Source organism: Alosa sapidissima, chromosome 18 (genome assembly GCF_018492685.1).
Source record: "Alosa sapidissima isolate fAloSap1 chromosome 18, fAloSap1.pri, whole genome shotgun sequence".
In the NCBI taxonomy this organism is placed as follows: domain Eukaryota; kingdom Metazoa; phylum Chordata; class Actinopteri; order Clupeiformes; family Clupeidae; genus Alosa; species Alosa sapidissima.
The window spans coordinates 14828627-14853233 of NC_055974.1; the positions used below are offsets into that span (position 1 = coordinate 14828627).

At 39.6% G+C, this 24607-nt stretch overlaps 3 protein-coding genes across 4 annotated transcripts; all 3 read right to left on the minus strand.

The window, feature by feature from the left end:
- Positions 1-4945: 4945 nt before the first annotated feature.
- Positions 4946-13020, minus strand: LOC121690156. Its single transcript, XM_042070577.1, has 6 exons — positions 12662-13020; positions 12149-12269; positions 10312-10653; positions 9751-9894; positions 9537-9631; positions 4946-5793 (listed from the first exon to the last, which is right to left on the minus strand). The coding sequence occupies exons 1-6, from the start codon at positions 12701-12703 to the stop codon at positions 5734-5736; spliced, it is 804 nt and encodes a 267-aa protein (XP_041926511.1). The 5' UTR covers positions 12704-13020; the 3' UTR covers positions 4946-5733.
- Positions 13021-14458: 1438 nt separating this feature from the next.
- Positions 14459-19060, minus strand: LOC121690155. The gene is made up of 5 exons (XM_042070576.1): positions 18688-19060; positions 18175-18295; positions 16338-16679; positions 15777-15920; positions 14459-15657 (listed from the first exon to the last, which is right to left on the minus strand). Exons 1-5 carry the CDS (start codon positions 18727-18729, stop codon positions 15488-15490), a joined length of 819 nt encoding a protein of 272 aa, XP_041926510.1. The 5' UTR covers positions 18730-19060; the 3' UTR covers positions 14459-15487.
- A 2386-nt stretch (positions 19061-21446) lies between these two features.
- Positions 21447-24371, minus strand: LOC121690159. 2 transcript variants are annotated; one of them, XM_042070583.1, is made up of 4 exons: positions 24205-24371; positions 22364-22705; positions 21803-21946; positions 21447-21683 (listed from the first exon to the last, which is right to left on the minus strand). In XM_042070583.1, exons 1-4 carry the CDS (start codon positions 24308-24310, stop codon positions 21514-21516), a joined length of 762 nt encoding a protein of 253 aa, XP_041926517.1. In that variant the 5' UTR covers positions 24311-24371; the 3' UTR covers positions 21447-21513. The 2 variants fall into 2 exon arrangements, with proteins under 2 accessions (XP_041926517.1, XP_041926516.1); XM_042070582.1 differs by having other exon boundaries at positions 21791-21946; positions 24205-24291.
- Between the last annotated feature and the right edge of the window lie 236 nt (positions 24372-24607).

Genomic DNA, 24607 nt, shown 5'->3' on the forward strand with positions numbered 1-24607 from the left:
TTCCACGTCAATTCAACCAGGGCCCACGCACTTAGGTCTCAAAAAATTCTGAAAAAATGACCAGGTGTACCGTTACCCAGGAGTGGTTATTTAGCCTACTCTTTATACATCAATGCTATACAAAACAACACAAAATGCACCATTGAGATCAATATTTTTTGTATAGCATTGATGTAAAGAGTAGATAACCAAAGGCAAATTTTGCTCTGACGTGATCACCTGAGAGTACCTGAGCAAGGGTGGGGATATCCTTTTCAATTTCAGTGATTCAGTGATTTCAGTGCCACCTTTGGTTACTCTATACAAAACATATTGATCTCAATGGTGCATTTTGCCCATGTTCAGGGTGGAAATAAAATTCTCTCTTCAAAATAAAAGAGAAAAATTTGCATAAGACAAGTCAAATTGGTATTTTTAAAAAGAAGGGATCATGGAGAATAAAGAAAAAAATATTTAAAAAATCTTCGTACATTCCCACAAAGTGTTAGGGTGCTCTGAAAATGACATCCAAAATGATTTTTGAATTTATTTTCTGTTCATTGCTTTTTGTGAGAGTGTTTCTACTATCTCAATAAGAAAAATAAATTAAGAGCCTATGTTGAGCACAAATATGTCTTCTGAAGGCCTAAACAAACTCCAATACAATTTTGATCAACTTCTTCTTCTGTGTCCACTGTCCTTGCAAAGGTAAGGCGTATTGTTCTGTTCAGTATTTAATAAACAAATGTATAAACGAAGCGGTCTATTCTGTGGTCAACAAAGAATATATGCAGTGTGTCCTCTTATCTAACCCTGGGGTAAACAAGGGGGCATTGCAGGCTGCAATCAGTGATATGCAGGCAGTCAGATCCTTTGAGGTCAAAGGTCAATGAAGTTTTCAGACCAACACTATCATTTGTACCAACAGTCCTAATCAGGTTGAGGTGACACAATTTGCATGAAATGCTGTTATGTTTTATTTTATTTCCCCGATATGCAGATAGCATTGTGTTGCTGCTGCCAACACTGCTTAAGGAAGACAATGAGTTACTGCATCAATGATGTGAGTACATTGAGAGTGACTTGTGGAACAGCTTGTACTTGTAGTGCAAAGGTTTATTCCTGTTTATTCCCATATTTTTCTGTAAATTCCAATGGAAAGTTTCTAACTTTGAAAATATTTGGAATTTTGCAGCCCTAGTTGTGTAGTGTAATGTGCTAATGTATGCCTTTTTGCTTGTTTGCAGAACCATGCAAACACACACAGTCACGCACACACACACACTCACACACACACACATTGTTTAGTTGGAAGAATAAATCAGAATTGAGACCGAAAGACTCCTGGCCTGGCCAGCATTCTTACCAATGCACACTCAGTAATTGATGATAAAGTCAGCAACATGGCCCACCTCTTTTTCTAATACGCTGATACTGTTGTTGGTGGTTGACAAGATTGTTGGTTTACAGCTAGTGATAAGTGGTTTGTTATGTGATGCCAGTAGGTGGCAGAAAAGGATTTACTATAGACATGTTAAAAGAGGAGAGAAAGGTAAAAAATGAAAGTTGTGAAACGCAGTCCTGCTGAAGATTGATACCAGAAACTTGGTGATGCCCATCCTGCCTTCATTTGTATAGACCCTTTCAACAATAAAAACAAAAACAATGCTTGAACGTTCTATTTGGGCCCCAATCTACTTCCTCTGCATTAAGATAACATATGGAATGTTAAAAAGGAAGTCTTGTGGGGCCAACTATGATGCTGATAATGGAACTCTTGAAAGGGTCCATAGCAGTTATGCAACCTCGCAGATCATCAAATGTCTCACTGTTGCCTCCTGTAATATGCTTTAGATTACTGCAGTGTACGATTAACTAATGCTTAGTAATAAAGGAATAAAATTATAATGCAGTAGCTGTGGCCGTCCCCACCCCTGAATGCTTCTTAATGGTCATCTTTATTTGTATTCTTTTCCCCTGTATCCCTCAGTCATTCCCCCTCCAGTCTGAGCAACTACGAGAAGATCCCTGACATCATCTCATCACGCTACAGTGCCACCACCACTCAGTCATCAGCAGCATCCCCATACCGCCCCTGCAGTCTGCAGGCTATACTCTCCCCCGTAAGTGCAGTACCTCAGTGTCTCTTTGTGTGACCAGTTACTGTATATAAAGAGATCCATATTAAGGGACTGTGATCTGCTGCACAGTATCAAGCTAAATGTAATTCATTTAAAAACTTTTGCCGTGTCCCAGTGAACAAGCAGGCTGTGTGAAGTGCCCAGTAGATCAGTTAGTCTAGTTGCACCCCCCATAGGCCCAATAGTAAACCCAGAAATGTTGAGTACCCTAACGTTGTATTGCAGAAATGTCATTGAACAATGAACTTGGTTGCTAAAAGTTGCACTTTGGGCAATTTGCATAATTAGTATAATAAGATAATTAAGGCGAGACACTACAGGTGAATAGGTTAAAAAAATTAAATTATAGCTATTACCATGAAACTTTCTCAGTTGATCACTTACGTATTGCATGTTTTTTTTCTATTTTAATGTTTAAATATGCAAATCATGCCCTATCTCATTAAATATGCACTCATTTGCATATATTTTTCAGATCATGTCACTTTAAAACATTAGTCTAAAAGTGACATGGTATTATAGGCCTGGGCGATATGGCTGAGAGGTAGATCATGATATTACTTGATAATATTAATCAATATCGATACCTATTGATAATTTGATGACCTAAAAAGACTGAGAAAAGCATGCTGAATTTAAACATTTCTGTTAATCACTTAATATAACATTCCACTATTATATTCTTAATGATCAATACAGGAGAAAACTTCAATATCGACACAACAATGAAAAATACACAAATACGGAGCCACATTTGTCTTACAAATCCAGTTGCTAGATTCGGTGGTTTAGTCTCTTATCGATATATGTTTTATTTATACAGTATAAGTTATTGTTTTATTGACCAGGCTATGGAATTAGATATTTAGCTTTTACTTTTCATTAATCAAGGGGTACTTAATTCCTTAATGATCCATCCGTGGTTACAGCTCCAGTCTCAACATACCCCCTGAAGCCTATAATACCCAGGATTCCCACTCCTCAGGGCCAGTTTGTGACATTACAATACAAGGTATGGCAGGCTGCCCGCCTGCATACACCTAATGCTTAAATAAAGAGCTTGTTGGGCTTTTCACTGCAACACCTGCCTTACCACTTCAATAAAATCAATTATGTTCTTCATATGGGCACAATGAAGGCCAGAATGGTAAGTAAGTGAGCACATATTTAGAGGGCCTCATTTGCACATTTAAGTATAAGCATATATACTGTTTTGATCCCGTGAGGGAAATTTGGTCTCTGCATTTATCCCAATCCGTGAATTAGTGAAACACACTCAGCACACAGTGAGGTGAAGTGAGCTGCCTGCAACAACAGCAGCGCTCGGGCAGCAGCGAGGGGTTAGGTGCCTTGCTCAAGGGCACTTCAGCCGTGCCTACTGATCGGGGTTCGAACCGGCAACCCTCCGTTTTCAAGTCCGAAGCACTAACCAGTAGGCCACGGCTGCCCCCAATTTAAACATTAATATAGGAAAAAATACATGCAATACATTTTTTCTCATCTTAACATGAGTAATCAACTGAGAAAGTTTCATGGTGGTATCTATTATTTAACATTTTTATATATTCAACTGTGTTTCACCTTAATTATGCTAATTATGCAAATAATAATGTTGCTGTTTTTACTGAAACATAATCCAACTCTGGAAATTCACAATTTCGTCGCCGTTTAAAAAAAAAAAAAAAAACATAGTCCAGTATTTCTTTTGAAATTGAAATGAAGTTGTATGGACTGGACTATGTTTTTTTTTTTTTTAAACGGCGACAAAATTGTGAATTTCCAGAGCACACTTGGCAATCGACTCCTACGGACTTTCCCCTAAAGATGGCAGCAAAGATGGCAACATTTCCGGAAAGGTACTGGCTTGATGAAATTCATTCTGGACTCTCTATCCGACCACATAAAGACCTCGGGATACTTCGGTTTGGCTTTAGGGACCCTCTACTCACTACCACGTAAGTGTAATGTTGTTTGGAACTGTAGAAGAGTTATAAAAATAGCGTTTTGTAGCGGCGAAATAATATGCCCTTCTCACTTCCAGCTAATGAGATTTGACTAAAAACGGTAAAATCGAACTTTCTCAAAACACCGAATGACATGATTTTGATGTCAACTCAACGTATGTACTCCCAATCATCCGTAAATTGATCTAAAGTGCATTTTACTCCGGATAATTCCTTTAATCGAAATCCTAAAGACATAGAAAGCATTGCAGAGCCCAGTTGATGTTATCGGTGGTTTAAACAAATGTAAGTTTAAAGTTGTTAAACAGAAGCACTGCAACACAAACCATGACGCAAATCGGCCTGTTTCCATTTCCTGTTACTGACCTTCAAATGTTTTCCACGAAACCCACAGATCTGCATGGTGACTTCACGTTAGGTAGACCTACGACAGCTACAGAAACACCAAGACACAAGACTGGTGGGGTTTTTCAGCACTGTTGTGTTGTGTAAACAAAAGATGGCTATAACAATGATTTCACATAAAACCAAAAGACAAATAGACTTATTAAAGGTATTAAAGGTACAATCAGTCAGGAAGTCACATTTCTTTGTTATTTTTTTTTTACATTACTCATTTTGTACTCATGGAATGCTGTCATGGGGAGATGGTTGCTGAATGTGACAAAGAAATGTTAAGGGCTTGAAATGGCATACAATCGCTGACCGTACCTTAAAGCACCCTCTTTAGGAACAGGGTTAACACTTGGTCTTTACACGCCAAAGTAAACATTCAAGTTTGTTCACTGAATGTACTGTCATTAAGTAGCCTACTAGGCAGAAAGCTTAATCATTTTTGGAGAATCAAAATCAAGCAGCATCTTAGTTTTTTGTCAGCTTTTATTTATGACACAAAACATGACCACCAGTTAGCAACAGCTGATTAAAACATATTTTTGATTATAGAAGTCATGGAGGATTAATAATGAAAAACATAGAGCTGTATGGAGCTGTTATATCACAAAGAAATTGAATAACAAAAAAATATATAAAAGCAAAAGGGGTACTGCAAAGGACTATAACATAGGTGTTCCAACCAACCCCGACTGTGCCAACCAACCCCGTGCATGGGGCAGGTTGGCACACGTGCACAACACCACTTTAATCATATATAACTCAAAACAAGGGATAATTTGTTGACATTGAATGTATACATTTTGTAGCTGAGATCCCAAGCTTTCAGTTAATCACAACTTGACAATTTCAACGCACTGTAAGACGGAGAAATATAGCCGAGAGTGAAAAGTGTTCCAACCAGCCCCGGTCTCCACTATGCCCTTTCTGTACACTGTAGGACTCCCTCTCTTACTCAGCATGGTTCTGCTCAAGGTTTCTTCATTTTAAAGGGGGGGAACGTTTTTCTTTGCCTCAATCATCTTAATGTGTGCTCTAGCGAGTTTCAGTTCAAACCGTGCACTGTGAAGTGCCTGGAAACATATTGGCGCTGTATAAATGAATTGAATCAGTTATTTTTACAGCATGTTGTGTCCCTTGCCTCAAGAATGACTGCCAGATTATGTAATAATACTGTAGGATGATAATTTAACCATATAAAAAATTTCAACAGCAAATAATGTATGGAATATTTCTTCTGTGATGTTGAATCCTTTTCAGCCATCCTCCCCATCTCTCCGATGGTCAAAGTAAGCTTCATACACAGGAACCTGACACTATCAAAAAAAGAGATTAAAAAAAGAAGATATTGGTTGGGTTAATTCAGAGACTTTCTAATGAGGAGACACAGCGCTCAAAAAATACTCCATAGAAATGCATAGTTTGTCACACCAATATGGCCGTTGTCTACACATATCCCACCCCTTCCTCGGCAAAACGTCGACATGTGAATACATTGAGCCAATCATATGGTGTGTTGTGAAGACATCGTGCCAATCATGTGTTGTGATCTCGCCGCTGGAGCAAGATTGATGTCGTGAAGCCTTGCGCACGCGCAGTTCGACCCAAAGACTGTGCCCGATGAGTGCCCATAAAACGTTGGTATTTGGCCGCCGAGTGGAGGGACTTGCCTAAAAGGACTTTGGTTAATTTTGCTCTCGGCTAGTGCATTTTTAAAGTAACTGACCAAATCATCTGTAAAGATAGTCGAGTTCAGAAGATTACATATACACCTTGGCTAAATTTAAAGTCAGCTTGTTACACTTTTCATTCAAAGGTATATGCCCTAACTACTATATTTTGATGTCATTTCAAATGTTATTTATTTTATCATACTCTCAGAGGGTAATATATTTTAATGTGTAAATGTATGGTGCGTTCATAAATTCAATCTGACTCTCAAAAATAGAATAACGCTCTGAAGGTCGAAAAAGATGATCATTCTAACTCCCTGTTATATGGGGTTATGGACAGTATAGGCTACAGTTTACAATATGGATCCACTACAGCACTTGTGAAACAGGGTTTATGTGTCATTCAAAGTTTCAGAGTGTGGCAATTTATAAACACACCCTTAACTCATTGAATGCCAAGCTGTTTTCGGAAGCTTTGTCCTAGAGTGCCAGCAATCTAGACCATTGTTGATGATTTTTGTACAGCCACAGCATATTCTGTGTTAGCTATGAACACATACAATGGCTCGTTTGAAAGGTGAGACTTTAAGCTCTCAGTGGGTGCAAACCGTGTATTTCTACACGCCTCTGTTACTGAGAAATCCTAAGCTAAACAGTGGCTAGTTTTGATCAAAATCGTTTTTTTTTCTAGAATATGAAGTGTTGCCTGTAAAGTTTCCGGGAAGTGACCTGGCGAGACTGCCACCTAGTGATAGACCCACGAAAATGGCCTGGTTTTGAGCTGACGTGCATGCGTCACTGATTCGACCCAAAGCGGCAACCGAGTTATGATAAAATGTCCAGATAAAATATCCAGATTGTGCGTTTTCATGAGTTTTCGATCGTCATATATTTCATTTCAATTCATCACAGAGTTCCCAATATCACATATAAGGTGTGTTAGAGTTTCGTAATTAAAAACAAAAAAAAAGCTAAAAACGTAATATTACGTTTTTGGCACTTAACGCATGGGAAGGAAAAACGTAATTTGGCACTCAATGAGTTAACCAAATGGGGTATGCCTCCATAAAGTTCATACCCTGTGAATCCAGAGTTCTCGTGGAAGCATTTGCTCAGTGAGAGACTCTGGCAACGAGTAATGATGCGCATGGCCGTAGCTACCATAGAGGACACCGAGGTCACGTCCTCGGTATTTTTTTCTTCAAGTTTCGTTTAATTTATTAAGTAGGCTACAAATAGGCCTAGCCGACGAGACAATTATCTTTGCATCAACGGACCGTCACGTGATATCCTACCTCTGACATTTTGACTTTCTGTCAAAACGAAAGTAGAGTCGAGTCGGCTATCGCGGAGTGTGTCCTAAACTAATTAACGAACGCAACGCAACTTGACCTGAACAAAGGCTGTCACAAAGTTAACATTTGGAAAGCCAGCAGAAGAGCAGACAGAGAAGGAGTGAAGGTGAGAAATGTAGAAACACAATGGGGTTCATATAACTAGATGCAATAGGGCTACCAATTAGATGCTAAATAATAAAAATGTTGAAATTCAGTGGAGATGCAGTTAGCTAACCTGAATTGAAAACGAAGCTATATCAATGTTATATAGGATGGATAATGATATTCTCATGGCACAAATATTACCTATTGTCAAATTATATCAATTATATTATTGTTCAGTAATTTAGAGACTTGTTGTTTTAAGAAATCCAACACAGGGGATAGAAATCAGGCAGTTGAGAAGAAAGAGGAGAAGAGGGAAATGATATACAGGTGCATCTAAAAAAATAATATTGTGGAAAAGTGTTTTGGTTCAAGTTATAAACAAAACATGTTATAATCTGAACAAATATATGGTTGTTGGCAAAATGGGGGAAGAACCTCCTAGCATTTCTAGCGACGCCCCTGAAAAATCCTGGCTACGGCCTTGATGATGCGCCAATCATATCTGTGTATCTGATATAGGTGGGCCAGAGGCGAGCTAAACCAAAGTCCTTTTAGGCAAGTCCCTCCACTTGGCGGCCATATGACAACGCTTTTTGGGCACTCGTCAGGCATCCTATTCAGCAGAAATGCTTCACGACACCAATCTTGCTCCAGCGGCGAGATCACAACACATGATTGGCACGATGTCTTCACAACACACCATATGATTGGCTCAATGCATTCACATCACACCACATGATTGGCTCAATGTACTCACATGTCGACGTTTTGCCGAGGAAAGGGTGGGATATGTGTAGACAACGGCCATATTGGCGTGACAAACTAGCCCCATGCATTTCTATGGAGTATTTTTTGAGTGCTGTGTCTCCACATTAGAAAGTCTCTGGCTAAACAGATGACGGACGTAGTGTTATCCAATTGCGTCGAAGTCCGGAATTAGTCAGTTAACATTGAGCGTATAGTGTTATCCAATTGCGTGCAGTGAGATTTTCAAATGTGTGCTTGGTGCCGCCCCTCGAGTTGGGCCATTACATTATTCGTGGCCAGACCCTTAATATTTCAGATTGGGTCTGGTCCTCCAGGCTATAAACTTCACACAACACAACAGGAATTTTAGCCCATTCCTCCTGCAGAAGTCGTGCAACTGAATTAAGTAGGATATGTGGACCCCTTTGCAAGAACCTTTTTAGTTCCACATATTATCAGTTGGATCAAGGACAGGGCTTTTTGATTGTCACTCCAAAGTTTTTACTTTGCCTAAAATATTTTGATATTTTGGAGTCATCATCTCTGTCCTTCTGGTGTTTTGAGGATACAGTTTCAAAATATCAACATGACACCACCACTGGTTTGTCTTTTTTGTTTTCCCAGGGGATGACACACTTCTGGCAATAGTTTCTGAATACGAATGTAATTTATTTCATTGATTCAAATCGACTGTCTCATTCTCCTACATCCCTATCATACATATCAGAGCATATCAGATATGTTCATTTGGCAAATCCGTCATTATAATAGCAATGTGCCAAGGCGCATGTACTGTATGTCTGGATTTTAAAGGGAATGAGAGATGGGACTCTCATTGATTGGTTGCATGCTACACCAAAAACATACATGAGTTAAGGAAATTAAACCCATTTGAACCACATGTGCCTGTTCCTGACCATTATTAAACAGACAAACTGATCAGTCTTTGGGGGCATGATTTTAAAGATGCCCTCAAAATGTAGCACTGTAGCTGCCTAGCTGTTGGCTGCAGCAACTCAACCTAGGTAGCAACATTCTTAGTTTTTTTTTTCTTTTCGTACTGACACTAGGCTACTCGGTGACCTCGAGAAACAGAGTTTCAAGTGTAGGCATTTCACTTCAACTGTATGCAGATGCACAGTGTGAGTATTGACCTGACAGTTTACTACCAAATAACTTCCAGCCTCGACTTACCCACTGGGTTGAACCCCTGGAGGAGTTAGAGCTGGACTCAACTTCTTCTCTGTGCTCCTCACTTTCGATGGGTGCCTCCCTGATCACATTATTTCCTTGATGTATACAAGACAAATATGGTATTAATATTGAACACTGTACAATTCACTCTTTATGCAAATCACTTAAATGTAAGTTTACAATTTGTGAATGTATATTTTATCCAGCTGCTGACCTGCTCTTTTTAATCTGCAGATAATAAAAGGAGCACTGAACACCAGTAGACCGACAACAACAGCCAAAGACACTGTGAGTTGAAGTGGAAGTCCATTTTTATCGTTTTCAGGGTTTTCAACACCCTCTTGGTTCTCAGTGGAGGCTGCATGGGGGGAAAAGTCAGATCAATTGAACGCAGCTCCTTTTTAAACTGTCAGTGAGAGGATGTGCTTAGGTGAGGGGTGGGGAGAAGTGAACGAATTTAACGTTTTACCATTTTATTTGAGTTTACATCTTTGTAACAGTGAGCTGCATGGTGACTATATTACATTTGTAAGATTAAATTGGTTTAACAATACAAGTGCTTCAGATAAAACAAAGCAAGTTAAATGCAGTGAGTCATGCTTCTGTTTTGTAGGATACCTAACAGTGCCTGAAATGTAACAGGTGGGAAAATAGAAGAGGAATCATGTAGAAAATTGCTTTAAGGTCTATGTTTGTTCATGCTTGTTGATTGTTTAACTAACATTATCTAATAATAAAAAGCAGATACATGAATATTAATTTTAAAAGGACTCACTTTTAGTTTGTGAATTCACTGTTAATTGTGTTCCCTTTCCAAAGTTTGTAATGAGTTTCGGTATATCTTGGATAACTTTACAAACATATAAACCTGAATCATTACTAGATACATTGTGAATGACCAGGGTTGATGAGTTGTTTTGAGATAAGATAATTGTCCTCTTGGAGATTGAGGAAATCTTCTCAATCGTTTTATCTTTATACCAGCTTCCCTTTCGGCTGATGTTTTTTGGCCCATTCCAAGAGCATTTCATTTCTGCAGTCTCTCCCTTGGAAAGAGTTAAATTGGGTGGTGATTGTAAAACTCTGAAGTCCACATTTGTGCCTGCAAGAAAATGCACTGCAAATACAAAATACATATAGTTTAGTTTAAATTTTGATATGGCATTAGTTAAGTAGCCAACTTGCCATTCATATAAAATGCATTTTACTACATTTATTTGTATATTTATTACAATGTACACATTTAGAATTGCTGTGTACTTGAAGAATTACATTTGCAATCCCTCATATTATGGGCAGGTAACAGAGGTCATGGTTGACCTTCTCAACATAGCAATAGCCTACAGTAGTGGTTCCCAAAACGAGTACCACTGGTGGTATGCAGACTCTATGGAAGAATATTAGACTCAAAAGTTTTGTACGTGTGTATCACATTTTGAAACTGTACAAATTATTTGTAACTGTAAAAATGATCTGTACAAGTAATTGTCAAAATTAAAAATATGCCCTACACTTACAAATCTATTCTACAGGTATGGATTTACAGCTACAAATCATCCTACAGTTAAAAATATTTCACCGTTACAAACATATTCTACAATTACAAATCAATATTCTATGCACAAAAAGTTGTCCTACAGTTACAAATCTTTTCTGCAAGTGCACAGACTTTTGCACCACCTTAGGGATGAGAAGTGTCTCATATGTATTGTGTGTGTGTGCATTATGCATTTTGTGCATTTTGTGTGTGCTTTTTATTGGCCAGACCAGTCAAATCTGTCTAGTAAGCTAGCATCCTGAAGTCACCTCTTCTGTTGATGTTGACACACTGGTGTTTTGCAGGTAATATTCAACAAAAATCACAGTTTAGGACCTGTGAGGCACTTGTCTCTCAAACTAGACACTTGTTTGTACAATTTGTCCTCTTGCCCAGTTGTGCACATGGGCCTCCCTCTCCTCTTTTTAACACTCCTCTGTGAAGTAACTAGCACAGTGTTGTATGACATCTTCAGTTCCTTGCTCATTTTTTCATACAAAATAACTGATTTGTCAGAATAAGAGTAGATTTTCAGGTTTCAGAAGAAAGGCCATTTTGTTTGATGCTCCAGATCTTCAACTGGTTTTGAAAAAGGCCAGCTGTGTTGCTTTTTTTCATCAGGGCAGCAATTTTCAGACCCGCTAACATAATCACAAAAGGGTTTTCTAATTATCAGTTGGCCTTTTAAAATGATAAACTTGGATTAGCTAACACAATTGAACACAGGACAGGACGGATAGTTGCTGATAATGCATGGGCTCCACTAGATAGATACTGTATCAGAAATCAGCCACGTCCTGCTACAAAAGTCATTACACCATTTTCAATGTCTCCACTGTATTTTTGTATTCTGTTTTAATGCTCACAAAATTAATTTTCCCCTCAAAAACCAACACATTTCAAGTGACTCCAAACATTCGAACTGTAGCGTACATCACTTCAAAGTAATCCACTGTCTTGTTTCAATTTCTAGTGAGCTCAAACATTTGAATAGTAGTGTACATCACTTCACAAAGTAATCCACTGTCTTGTACATTTTTGTACATCTGTATACAGATGCATCGGGTAGACTCACCTTGTACAAACAGAAAGAACAGGAGCAGGCAGCACTGGTGGTCATGCAGGGGGTTCATCATTGAGAACTGAGACCTGTGGTGTTTATGCTGTACACAATACAACATTTCCTCCTGAACTTCCTGTAACCAGATGACATCTCTGTTTCCGAGAAATACAAGTTAACAGAGTGACATTCACACATACTCTCACATAGCTCTTGCTTCATAAACAAGCTGTGAAAAGAATTTTCCCCATGTGTGATATTGCACCATGACACCATAGTGTGAGAAAAAATGAATATTAGAAAGGATTTTGTTTTCTAGTGTTTTCTAATTCATTTGTGAATTGCTGCTATCTTCCGGTTTTTGAATACTCAATTCATAATGAAACAACAAACATAAACACAGGTCAGCATCAAGCTGAGTATTAAAAGATTAAATGGCCTTTTTAAGTGACTTCACATTTGTATGATATTTATTTTCTTAGGAAATGTTCAGGCGTCGATACTAGTCAGTAGTGCACTTGTGCATACCAGCCGTGGTCTCTGTCCCGCATGGCTGATATGTCCAATCATATGCCCACTTTGTGCTGGCTGGTCTCCCTGGATTTTGTCTTGTGTTGCTGAGGAACCTGAGACAGAATTGACTGTGGTGTCTAGACAGCCCCCAAACCAGTGAGTGTGATGTTGGGTCAGCCCAAAGCAGTTAAAGTTTCAACATCATGCTTGGCCATTAGGACAGTGCAGAGCGGCACCACTTAGCTATGCTATTAGTCAATGCAAAAATGTTTCAAAGGCAAATATCACACACACACACACACACACACACACACACACACACACACAACCTATAGTATGGTGGTACATTACGTACTCTAAATCAATTTCATTCTGATGTTTCACAAAGCACAGTACAGATAGTATACTGTAACAACAACTTGATGTAGCACTATAGGTCCCCTGTGTGTGTAGGTGTGTGTGTGAGTGTGTGTGTGTGTGTGTGTGGTCTGAAAACAGTCTTATTACACTGCCCTGGCTTTGTAAATGGAAAACAAACCTGTGACCAAACCCATGCCCCGGACCAAGCAGCCCACTTTTCAGCCAATTGGCTGCATTGCTTCATAAACACTGAAGGAGTGTGCAGCTGGCCTAGAAGAGACATCAAAGGCCTTGGTTTGGGGGCTGTCTAGATACCACAGTCAATTCTGTCTCAGGTTCCTTAGCAACACAAGGCAAAAATAATGTAGGCCTATAGCAAATATACATGGCAATCCAGAGATAAATTAGGAACATTTCATGTCAACATTTCATTCATTCATTCATGACAGAGATGTGGTGGTCTGTGGGGTTTTGAGGCTCTGATAAAGATTTGACTGGTCGGACAGCATGGCAGCATGCAGAACTCGAGACCACTAAGAGTGAAACACAAAAAGCCAACATGCAGACAGAACAGGCTTCTTTCTCTGAAACAAATTTACTCTAAGAAAAATACTTACAGTAAAGTTGTCAGACACCAAACAGGACGAAGACCACAAAAGCGTCACGTTCAAAAGTTTATTTAAGGGTTGGGGGTTTCAGGGGTTCCGGGGGGGGGTACAGGAGTTCCAAGAGTCTGCGTGTGTGTGTTCCCCCAGTAGCCGAACAGCGATGGCAGGAGCTGGATGATCCGGGAAGTCCTGGGGGAAACACACACACAACAACAATTGAAACGAAGCAGCAGTACAGTCAAGGACTAGGCGGTATTCGTAGAAGAGGGACGGAAGGCAGGTCAAGATTACCGGGGCTGGAGAACACAGAAGTAGTCGAGCGGGTCCGGGATCACAGGCAAAGAGTCAGAGGCGTTTTCAAAAACAGGCAGGTAACTGGTGCTGGTTGCAGACGATCTGACAAGTGTGGACTGAAAAGCAAGGCTTTATATAGAGGGCATGATGAGTGGTGAATGCAGTGCAGCTGGTAGGTAACGAGGGTGAGGCAGAGCAGAGCAGGAACAGGTGGAGGTCATCAGACTTCAATCAGCACGTGTTACCAGGCAGAGAGAGAGCTCATGACAGAACCCCCCCCCTAAGGGACGGCCCCAGAAGTCCCCAAGAGTGACACCACGTCGGGAGGGCGGAGGGGAGCCGGTGGAGGGCTAGAATTCAGCTCCAGCGGCGAGATCACAACACATGATTGGCACGATGTCTTCACAACACACCATATGATTGGCTCAATGCATTCACATCACACCACATGATTGGCTCAATGTATTCACATGTCGACGTTTTGCCGAGGAAAGGGTGGGATATGTGTAGACAACGGCCATATTGGCGTGACAAACTAGCCCCATGCATTTCTATGGAGTATTTTTTGAGTGCTGTGTCTCCACATTAGAAAGTCTCTGGCTAAACAGATGACGGACGTAGTGTTATCCAATTGCGTCGAAGTCCGGAATTAGTCAGTTAACATTGAGCGTATAGTGTTATCCAATTGCGTGCAGTGAGATTTTCAAATGTGTGCTTGGTGCCGCCCCTCGAGTTGGGCCATTACATTATTCGTGGCCAGACCCTTAATATTTCAGATTGGGTCTGGTCCTCCAGGCTATAAACTTCACACAACACAACAGGAATTTTAGCCCATTCCTCCTGCAGAAGTCGTGCAACTGAATTAAGTAGGATATGTGGACCCCTTTGCAAGAACCTTTTTAGTTCCACATATTATCAGTTGGATCAAGGACAGGGCTTTTTGATTGTCACTCCAAAGTTTTTACTTTGCCTAAAATATTTTGATATTTTGGAGTCATCATCTCTGTCCTTCTGGTGTTTTGAGGATACAGTTTCAAAATATCAACATGACACCACCACTGGTTTGTCTTTTTTGTTTTCCCAGGGGATGACACACTTCTGGCAATAGTTTCTGAATACGAATGTAATTTATTTCATTGATTCAAATCGACTGTCTCATTCTCCTACATCCCTATCATACATATCAGAGCATATCAGATATGTTCATTTGGCAAATCCGTCATTATAATAGCAATGTGCCAAGGCGCATGTACTGTATGTCTGGATTTTAAAGGGAATGAGAGATGGGACTCTCATTGATTGGTTGCATGCTACACCAAAAACATACATGAGTTAAGGAAATTAAACCCATTTGAACCACATGTGCCTGTTCCTGACCATTATTAAACAGACAAACTGATCAGTCTTTGGGGGCATGATTTTAAAGATGCCCTCAAAATGTAGCACTGTAGCTGCCTAGCTGTTGGCTGCAGCAACTCAACCTAGGTAGCAACATTCTTAGTTTTTTTTTTCTTTTCGTACTGACACTAGGCTACTCGGTGACCTCGAGAAACAGAGTTTCAAGTGTAGGCATTTCACTTCAACTGTATGCAGATGCACAGTGTGAGTATTGACCTGACAGTTTACTACCAAATAACTTCCAGCCTCGACTTACCCACTGGGTTGAACCCCTGGAGGAGTTAGAGCTGGACTCAACTTCTTCTCTGTGCTCCTCACTTTCGATGGGTGCCTCCCTGATCACATTATTTCCTTGATGTATACAAGACAAATATGGTATTAATATTGAACACTGTACAATTCACTCTTTATGCAAATCACTTAAATGTAAGTTTACAATTTGTGAATGTATATTTTATCCAGCTGCTGACCTGCTCTTTTTAATCTGCAGATAATAAAAGGAGCACTGAACACCAGTAGACCGACAACAACAGCCAAAGACACTGTGAGTTGAAGTGGAAGTCCATTTTTATCGTTTTCAGGGTTTTCAACACCCTCTTGGTTCTCAGTGGAGGCTGCATGGGGGGAAAAGTCAGATCAATTGAACGCAGCTCCTTTTTAAACTGTCAGTGAGAGGATGTGCTTAGGTGAGGGGTGGGGAGAAGTGAACGAATTTAACGTTTTACCATTTTATTTGAGTTTACATCTTTGTAACAGTGAGCTGCATGGTGACTATATTACATTTGTAAGATTAAATTGGTTTAACAATACAAGTGCTTCAGATAAAACAAAGCAAGTTAAATGCAGTGAGTCATGCTTCTGTTTTGTAGGATACCTAACAGTGCCTGAAATGTAACAGGTGGGAAAATAGAAGAGGAATCATGTAGAAAATTGCTTTAAGGTCTATGTTTGTTCATGCTTGTTGATTGTTTAACTAACATTATCTAATAATAAAAAGCAGATACATGAATATTAATTTTAAAAGGACTCACTTTTAGTTTGTGAATTCACTGTTAATTGTGTTCCCTTTCCAAAGTTTGTAATGAGTTTCGGTATATCTTGGATAACTTTACAAACATATAAACCTGAATCATTACTAGATACATTGTGAATGACCAGGGTTGATGAGTTGTTTTGAGATAAGATAATTGTCCTCTTGGAGATTGAGGAAATCTTCTCAATCGTTTTATCTTTATACCAGCTTCCCTTTCGGCTGATGTTTTTTGGCCCATTCCAAGAGCATTTCATTTCTGCAGTCTCTCCCTTGGAAAGAGTTAAATTGGGTGGTGATTGTAAAACTCTGAAGTCCACATTTGTGCCTGCAAGAAAATGCACTGCAAATACAAAATACATATAGTTTAGTTTAAATTTTGATATGGCATTAGTTAAGTAGCCAACTTGCCATTCATATAAAATGCATTTTACTACATTTATTTGTATATTTATTACAATGTACACATTTAGAATTGCTGTGTACTTGAAGAATTACATTTGCAATCCCTCATATTATGGGCAGGTAACAGAGGTCATGGTTGACCTTCTCAACATAGCAATAGCCTACAGTAGTGGTTCCCAAAACGAGTACCACTGGTGGTATGCAGACTCTATGGAAGAATATTAGACTCAAAAGTTTTGTACGTGTGTATCACATTTTGAAACTGTACAAATTATTTGTAACTGTAAAAATGATCTGTACAAGTAATTGTCAAAATTAAAAATATGCCCTACACTTACAAATCTATTCTACAGGTATGGATTTACAGCTACAAATCATCCTACAGTTAAAAATATTTCACCGTTACAAACATATTCTACAATTACAAATCAATATTCTATGCACAAAAAGTTGTCCTACAGTTACAAATCTTTTCTGCAAGTGCACAGACTTTTGCACCACCTTAGGGATGAGAAGTGTCTCATATGTATTGTGTGTGTGTGCATTATGCATTTTGTGCATTTTGTGTGTGCTTTTTATTGGCCAGACCAGTCAAATCTGTCTAGTAAGCTAGCATCCTGAAGTCACCTCTTCTGTTGATGTTGACACACTGGTGTTTTGCAGGTAATATTCAACAAAAATCACAGTTTAGGACCTGTGAGGCACTTGTCTCTCAAACTAGACACTTGTTTGTACAATTTGTCCTCTTGCCCAGTTGTGCACATGGGCCTCCCTCTCCTCTTTTTAACACTCCTCTGTGAAGTAACTAGCACAGTGTTGTATGACATCTTCAGTTCCTTGCTCATTTTTTCATACAAAATAACTGATTTGTCAGAATAAGAGTAGATTTTCAGGTTTCAGAAGAAAGGCCATTTTGTTTGATGCTCCAGATCTTCAACTGGTTTTGAAAAAGGCCAGCTGTGTTGCTTTTTTTCATCAGGGCAGCAATTTTCAGACCCGCTAACATAATCACAAAAGGGTTTTCTAATTATCAGTTGGCCTTTTAAAATGATAAACTTGGATTAGCTAACACAATTGAACACAGGACAGGACGGATAGTTGCTGATAATGCATGGGCTCCACTAGATAGATACTGTATCAGAAATCAGCCACGTCCTGCTACAAAAGTCATTACACCATTTTCAATGTCTCCACTGTATTTTTGTATTCTGTTTTAATGCTCACAAAATTAATTTTCCCCTCAAAAACCAACACATTTCAAGTGACTCCAAACATTCGAACTGTAGCGTACATCACTTCAAAGTAATCCACTGTCTTGTTTCAATTTCTAGTGAGCTCAAACATTTGAATAGTAGTGTACATCACTTCACAAAGTAATCCACTGTCTTGTACATTTTTGTACATCTGTATACAGATGCATCGGGTAGACTCACCTTGTACAAACAGAAAGAACAGGAGCAGGCAGCACTGGTGGTCATGCAGGGGGTTCATCATTGAGAACTGAGACCTGTGGTGTTTATGCTGTACACAATACAACATTTCCTCCTGAACTTCCTGTAACCAGATGACATCTCTGTTTCCGAGAAATACAAGTTAACAGAGTGACATTCACACATACTCTCACATAGCTCTTGCTTCATAAACAAGCTGTGAAAAGAATTTTCCCCATGTGTGATATTGCACCATGACACCATAGTGTGAGAAAAAATGAATATTAGAAAGGATTTTGTTTTCTAGTGTTTTCTAATTCATTTGTGAATTGCTGCTATCTTCCGGTTTTTGAATACTCAATTCATAATGAAACAACAAACATAAACACAGGTCAGCATCAAGCTGAGTATTAAAAGATTAAATGGCCTTTTTAAGTGACTTCACATTTGTATGATATTTATTTTCTTAGGAAATGTTCAGGCGTCGATACTAGTCAGTAGTGCACTTGTGCATACCAGCCGTGGTCTCTGTCCCGCATGGCTGATATGTCCAATCATATGCCCACTTTGTGCTGGCTGGTCTCCCTGGATTTTGTCTTGTGTTGCTGAGGAACCTGAGACAGAATTGACTGTGGTGTCTAGACAGCCCCCAAACCAGTGAGTGTGATGTTGGGTCAGCCCAAAGCAGTTAAAGTTTCAACATCATGCTTGGCCATTAGGACAGTGCAGAGCGGCACCACTTAGCTATGCTATTAGTCAATGCAAAAATGTTTCAAAGGCAAATATCACACACACACACACACACACACACACACACACACACACACAACCTATAGTATGGTGGTACATTACGTACTCTAAATCAATTTCATTCTGATGTTTCACAAAGCACAGTACAGATAGTATACTGTAACAACAACTTGATGTAGCACTATAGGTCCCCTGTGTGTGTAGGTGTGTGTGTGAGTGTGTGTGTGTGTGTGTGTGGTCTGAAAACAGTCTTATTACACTGCCCTGGCTTTGTAAATGGAAAACAAACCTGTGACCAAACCCATGCCCCGGACCAAGCAGCCCACTTTTCAGCCAATTGGCTGCATTGCTTCATAAACACTGAAGGAGTGTGCAGCTGGCCTAGAAGAGACATCAAAGGCCTTGGTTTGGGGGCTGTCTAGATACCACAGTCAATTCTGTCTCAGGTTCCTTAGCAACACAAGGCAAAAATAATGTAGGCCTATAGCAAATATACATGGCAATCCAGAGATAAATTAGGAACATTTCATGTCAACATTTCATTCATTCATTCATGACAGAGATGTGGTGGTCTGTGGGGTTTTGAGGCTCTGATAAAGATTTGACTGGTCGGACAGCATGGCAGCATGCAGAACTCGAGACCACTAAGAGTGAAACACAAAAAGCCAACATGCAGACAGAACAGGCTTCTTTCTCTGAAACAAATTTACTCTAAGAAAAATACTTACAGTAAAGTTGTCAGACACCAAACAGGACGAAGACCACAAAAGCGTCACGTTCAAAAGTTTATTTAAGGGTTGGGGGTTTCAGGGGTTCCGGGGGGGGGTACAGGAGTTCCAAGAGTCTGCGTGTGTGTGTTCCCCCAGTAGCCGAACAGCGATGGCAGGAGCTGGATGATCCGGGAAGTCCTGGGGGAAACACACACACAACAACAATTGAAACGAAGCAGCAGTACAGTCAAGGACTAGGCGGTATTCGTAGAAGAGGGACGGAAGGCAGGTCAAGATTACCGGGGCTGGAGAACACAGAAGTAGTCGAGCGGGTCCGGGATCACAGGCAAAGAGTCAGAGGCGTTTTCAAAAACAGGCAGGTAACTGGTGCTGGTTGCAGACGATCTGACAAGTGTGGACTGAAAAGCAAGGCTTTATATAGAGGGCATGATGAGTGGTGAATGCAGTGCAGCTGGTAGGTAACGAGGGTGAGGCAGAGCAGAGCAGGAACAGGTGGAGGTCATCAGACTTCAATCAGCACGTGTTACCAGGCAGAGAGAGAGCTCATGACAGAACCCCCCCCCTAAGGGACGGCCCCAGAAGTCCCCAAGAGTGACACCACGTCGGGAGGGCGGAGGGGAGCCGGTGGAGGGCTAGAATTCAGCTCCAGCGGCGAGATCACAACACATGATTGGCACGATGTCTTCACAACACACCATATGATTGGCTCAATGCATTCACATCACACCACATGATTGGCTCAATGTATTCACATGTCGACGTTTTGCCGAGGAAAGGGTGGGATATGTGTAGACAACGGCCATATTGGCGTGACAAACTAGCCCCATGCATTTCTATGGAGTATTTTTTGAGTGCTGTGTCTCCACATTAGAAAGTCTCTGGCTAAACAGATGACGGACGTAGTGTTATCCAATTGCGTCGAAGTCCGGAATTAGTCAGTTAACATTGAGCGTATAGTGTTATCCAATTGCGTGCAGTGAGATTTTCAAATGTGTGCTTGGTGCCGCCCCTCGAGTTGGGCCATTACATTATTCGTGGCCAGACCCTTAATATTTCAGATTGGGTCTGGTCCTCCAGGCTATAAACTTCACACAACACAACAGGAATTTTAGCCCATTCCTCCTGCAGAAGTCGTGCAACTGAATTAAGTAGGATATGTGGACCCCTTTGCAAGAACCTTTTTAGTTCCACATATTATCAGTTGGATCAAGGACAGGGCTTTTTGATTGTCACTCCAAAGTTTTTACTTTGCCTAAAATATTTTGATATTTTGGAGTTATCATCTCTGTCCTTCTGGTGTTTTGAGGATACAGTTTCAAAATATCAACATGACACCACCACTGGTTTGTCTTTTTTGTTTTCCCAGGGGATGACACACTTCTGGCAATAGTTTCTGAATACGAATGTAATTTATTTCATTGATTCAAATCGACTGTCTCATTCTCCTACATCCCTATCATACATATCAGAGCATATCAGATATGTTCATTTGGCAAATCCGTCATTATAATAGCAATGTGCCAAGGCGCATGTACTGTATGTCTGGATTTTAAAGGGAATGAGAGATGGGACTCTCATTGATTGGTTGCATGCTACACCAAAAACATACATGAGTTAAGGAAATTAAACCCATTTGAACCACATGTGCCTGTTCCTGACCATTATTAAACAGACAAACTGATCAGTCTTTGGGGGCATGATTTTAAAGATGCCCTCAAAATGTAGCACTGTAGCTGCCTAGCTGTTGGCTGCAGCAACTCAACCTAGGTAGCAACATTCTTAGTTTTTTTTTTCTTTTCGTACTGACACTAGGCTACTCGGTGACCTCGAGAAACAGAGTTTCAAGTGTAGGCATTTCACTTCAACTGTATGCAGATGCACAGTGTGAGTATTGACCTGACAGTTTACTACCAAATAACTTCCAGCCTCGACTTACCCACTGGGTTGAACCCCTGGAGGAGTTAGAGCTGGACTCAACTTCTTCTCTGTGCTCCTCACTTTCGATGGGTGCCTCCCTGATCACATTATTTCCTTGATGTATACAAGACAAATATGGTATTAATATTGAACACTGTACAATTCACTCTTTATGCAAATCACTTAAATGTAAGTTTACAATTTGTGAATGTATATTTTATCCAGCTGCTGACCTGCTCTTTTTAATCTGCAGATAATAAAAGGAGCACTGAACACCAGTAGACCGACAACAACAGCCAAAGACACTGTGAGTTGAAGTGGAAGTCCATTTTTATCGTTTTCAGGGTTTTCAACACCCTCTTGGTTCTCAGTGGAGGCTGCATGGGGGGAAAAGTCAGATCAATTGAACGCAGCTCCTTTTTAAACTGTCAGTGAGAGGATGTGCTTAGGTGAGGGGTGGGGAGAAGTGAACGAATTTAACGTTTTACCATTTTATTTGAGTTTACATCTTTGTAACAGTGAGCTGCATGGTGACTATATTACATTTGTAAGATTAAATTGGTTTAACAATACAAGTGCTTCAGATAAAACAAAGCAAGTTAAATGCAGTGAGTCATGCTTCTGTTTTGTAGGATACCTAACAGTGCCTGAAATGTAACAGGTGGGAAAATAGAAGAGGAATCATGTAGAAAATTGCTTTAAGGTCTATGTTTGTTCATGCTTGTTGATTGTTTAACTAACATTATCTAATAATAAAAAGCAGATACATGAATATTAATTTTAAAAGGACTCACTTTTAGTTTGTGAATTCACTGTTAATTGTGTTCCCTTTCCAAAGTTTGTAATGAGTTTCGGTATATCTTGGATAACTTTACAAACATATAAACCTGAATCATTACTAGATACATTGTGAATGACCAGGGTTGATGAGTTGTTTTGAGATAAGATAATTGTCCTCTTGGAGATTGAGGAAATCTTCTCAATCGTTTTATCTTTATACCAGCTTCCCTTTCGGCTGATGTTTTTTGGCCCATTCCAAGAGCATTTCATTTCTGCAGTCTCTCCCTTGGAAAGAGTTAAATTGGGTGGTGATTGTAAAACTCTGAAGTCCACATTTGTGCCTGCAAGAAAATGCACTGCAAATACAAAATACATATAGTTTAGTTTAAATTTTGATATGGCATTAGTTAAGTAGCCAACTTGCCATTCATATAAAATGCATTTTACTACATTTATTTGTATATTTATTACAATGTACACATTTAGAATTGCTGTGTACTTGAAGAATTACATTTGCAATCCCTCATATTATGGGCAGGTAACAGAGGTCATGGTTGACCTTCTCAACATAGCAATAGCCTACAGTAGTGGTTCCCAAAACGAGTACCACTGGTGGTATGCAGACTCTATGGAAGAATATTAGACTCAAAAGTTTTGTACGTGTGTATCACATTTTGAAACTGTACAAATTATTTGTAACTGTAAAAATGATCTGTACAAGTAATTGTCAAAATTAAAAATATGCCCTACACTTACAAATCTATTCTACAGGTATGGATTTACAGCTACAAATCATCCTACAGTTAAAAATATTTCACCGTTACAAACATATTCTACAATTACAAATCAATATTCTATGCACAAAAAGTTGTCCTACAGTTACAAATCTTTTCTGCAAGTGCACAGACTTTTGCACCACCTTAGGGATGAGAAGTGTCTCATATGTATTGTGTGTGTGTGCATTATGCATTTTGTGCATTTTGTGTGTGCTTTTTATTGGCCAGACCAGTCAAATCTGTCTAGTAAGCTAGCATCCTGAAGTCACCTCTTCTGTTGATGTTGACACACTGGTGTTTTGCAGGTAATATTCAACAAAAATCACAGTTTAGGACCTGTGAGGCACTTGTCTCTCAAACTAGACACTTGTTTGTACAATTTGTCCTCTTGCCCAGTTGTGCACATGGGCCTCCCTCTCCTCTTTTTAACACTCCTCTGTGAAGTAACTAGCACACAGTGTTGTATGACATCTTCAGTTCCTTGCTCATTTTTTCATACAAAATAACTGATTTGTCAGAATAAGAGTAGATTTTCAGGTTTCAGAAGAAAGGCCATTTTGTTTGATGCTCCAGATCTTCAACTGGTTTTGAAAAAGGCCAGCTGTGTTGCTTTTTTTCATCAGGGCAGCAATTTTCAGACCCGCTAACATAATCACAAAAGGGTTTTCTAATTATCAGTTGGCCTTTTAAAATGATAAACTTGGATTAGCTAACACAATTGAACACAGGACAGGACGGATAGTTGCTGATAATGCATGGGCTCCACTAGATAGATACTGTATCAGAAATCAGCCACGTCCTGCTACAAAAGTCATTACACCATTTTCAATGTCTCCACTGTATTTTTGTATTCTGTTTTAATGCTCACAAAATTAATTTTCCCCTCAAAAACCAACAAATTTCAAGTGACTCCAAACATTCGAACTGTAGCGTACATCACTTCACAAAGTAATCCACTGTCTTGTTTCAATTTCTAGTGAGCTCAAACATTTGAATAGTAGTGTACATCACTTCACAAAGTAATCCACTGTCTTGTACATTTTTGTACATCTGTATACAGATGCATCGGGTAGACTCACCTTGTACAAACAGAAAGAACAGGAGCAGGCAGCACTGGTGGTCATGCAGGGGGTTCATCATTGAGAACTGTGGCCTGTGGTGTTTATGCTGTACACAATACAACATTTCCTCCTGAACTTCCTGTAACCAGATGACATCTCTGTTTCCGAGAAATACAAGTTAACAGAGTGACATTCACACATACTCTCACATAGCTCTTGCTTCATAAACAAGCTGTGAAAAGAATTTTCCCCATGTGTGATATTGCACCATGACACCATAGTGTGAGAAAAAATGAATATTAGAAAGGATTTTGTTTTCTAGTGTTTTCTAATTCATTTGTGAATTGCTGCTATCTTCCGGTTTTTGAATACTCAATTCATAATGAAACAACAAACATAAACACAGGTCAGCATCAAGCTG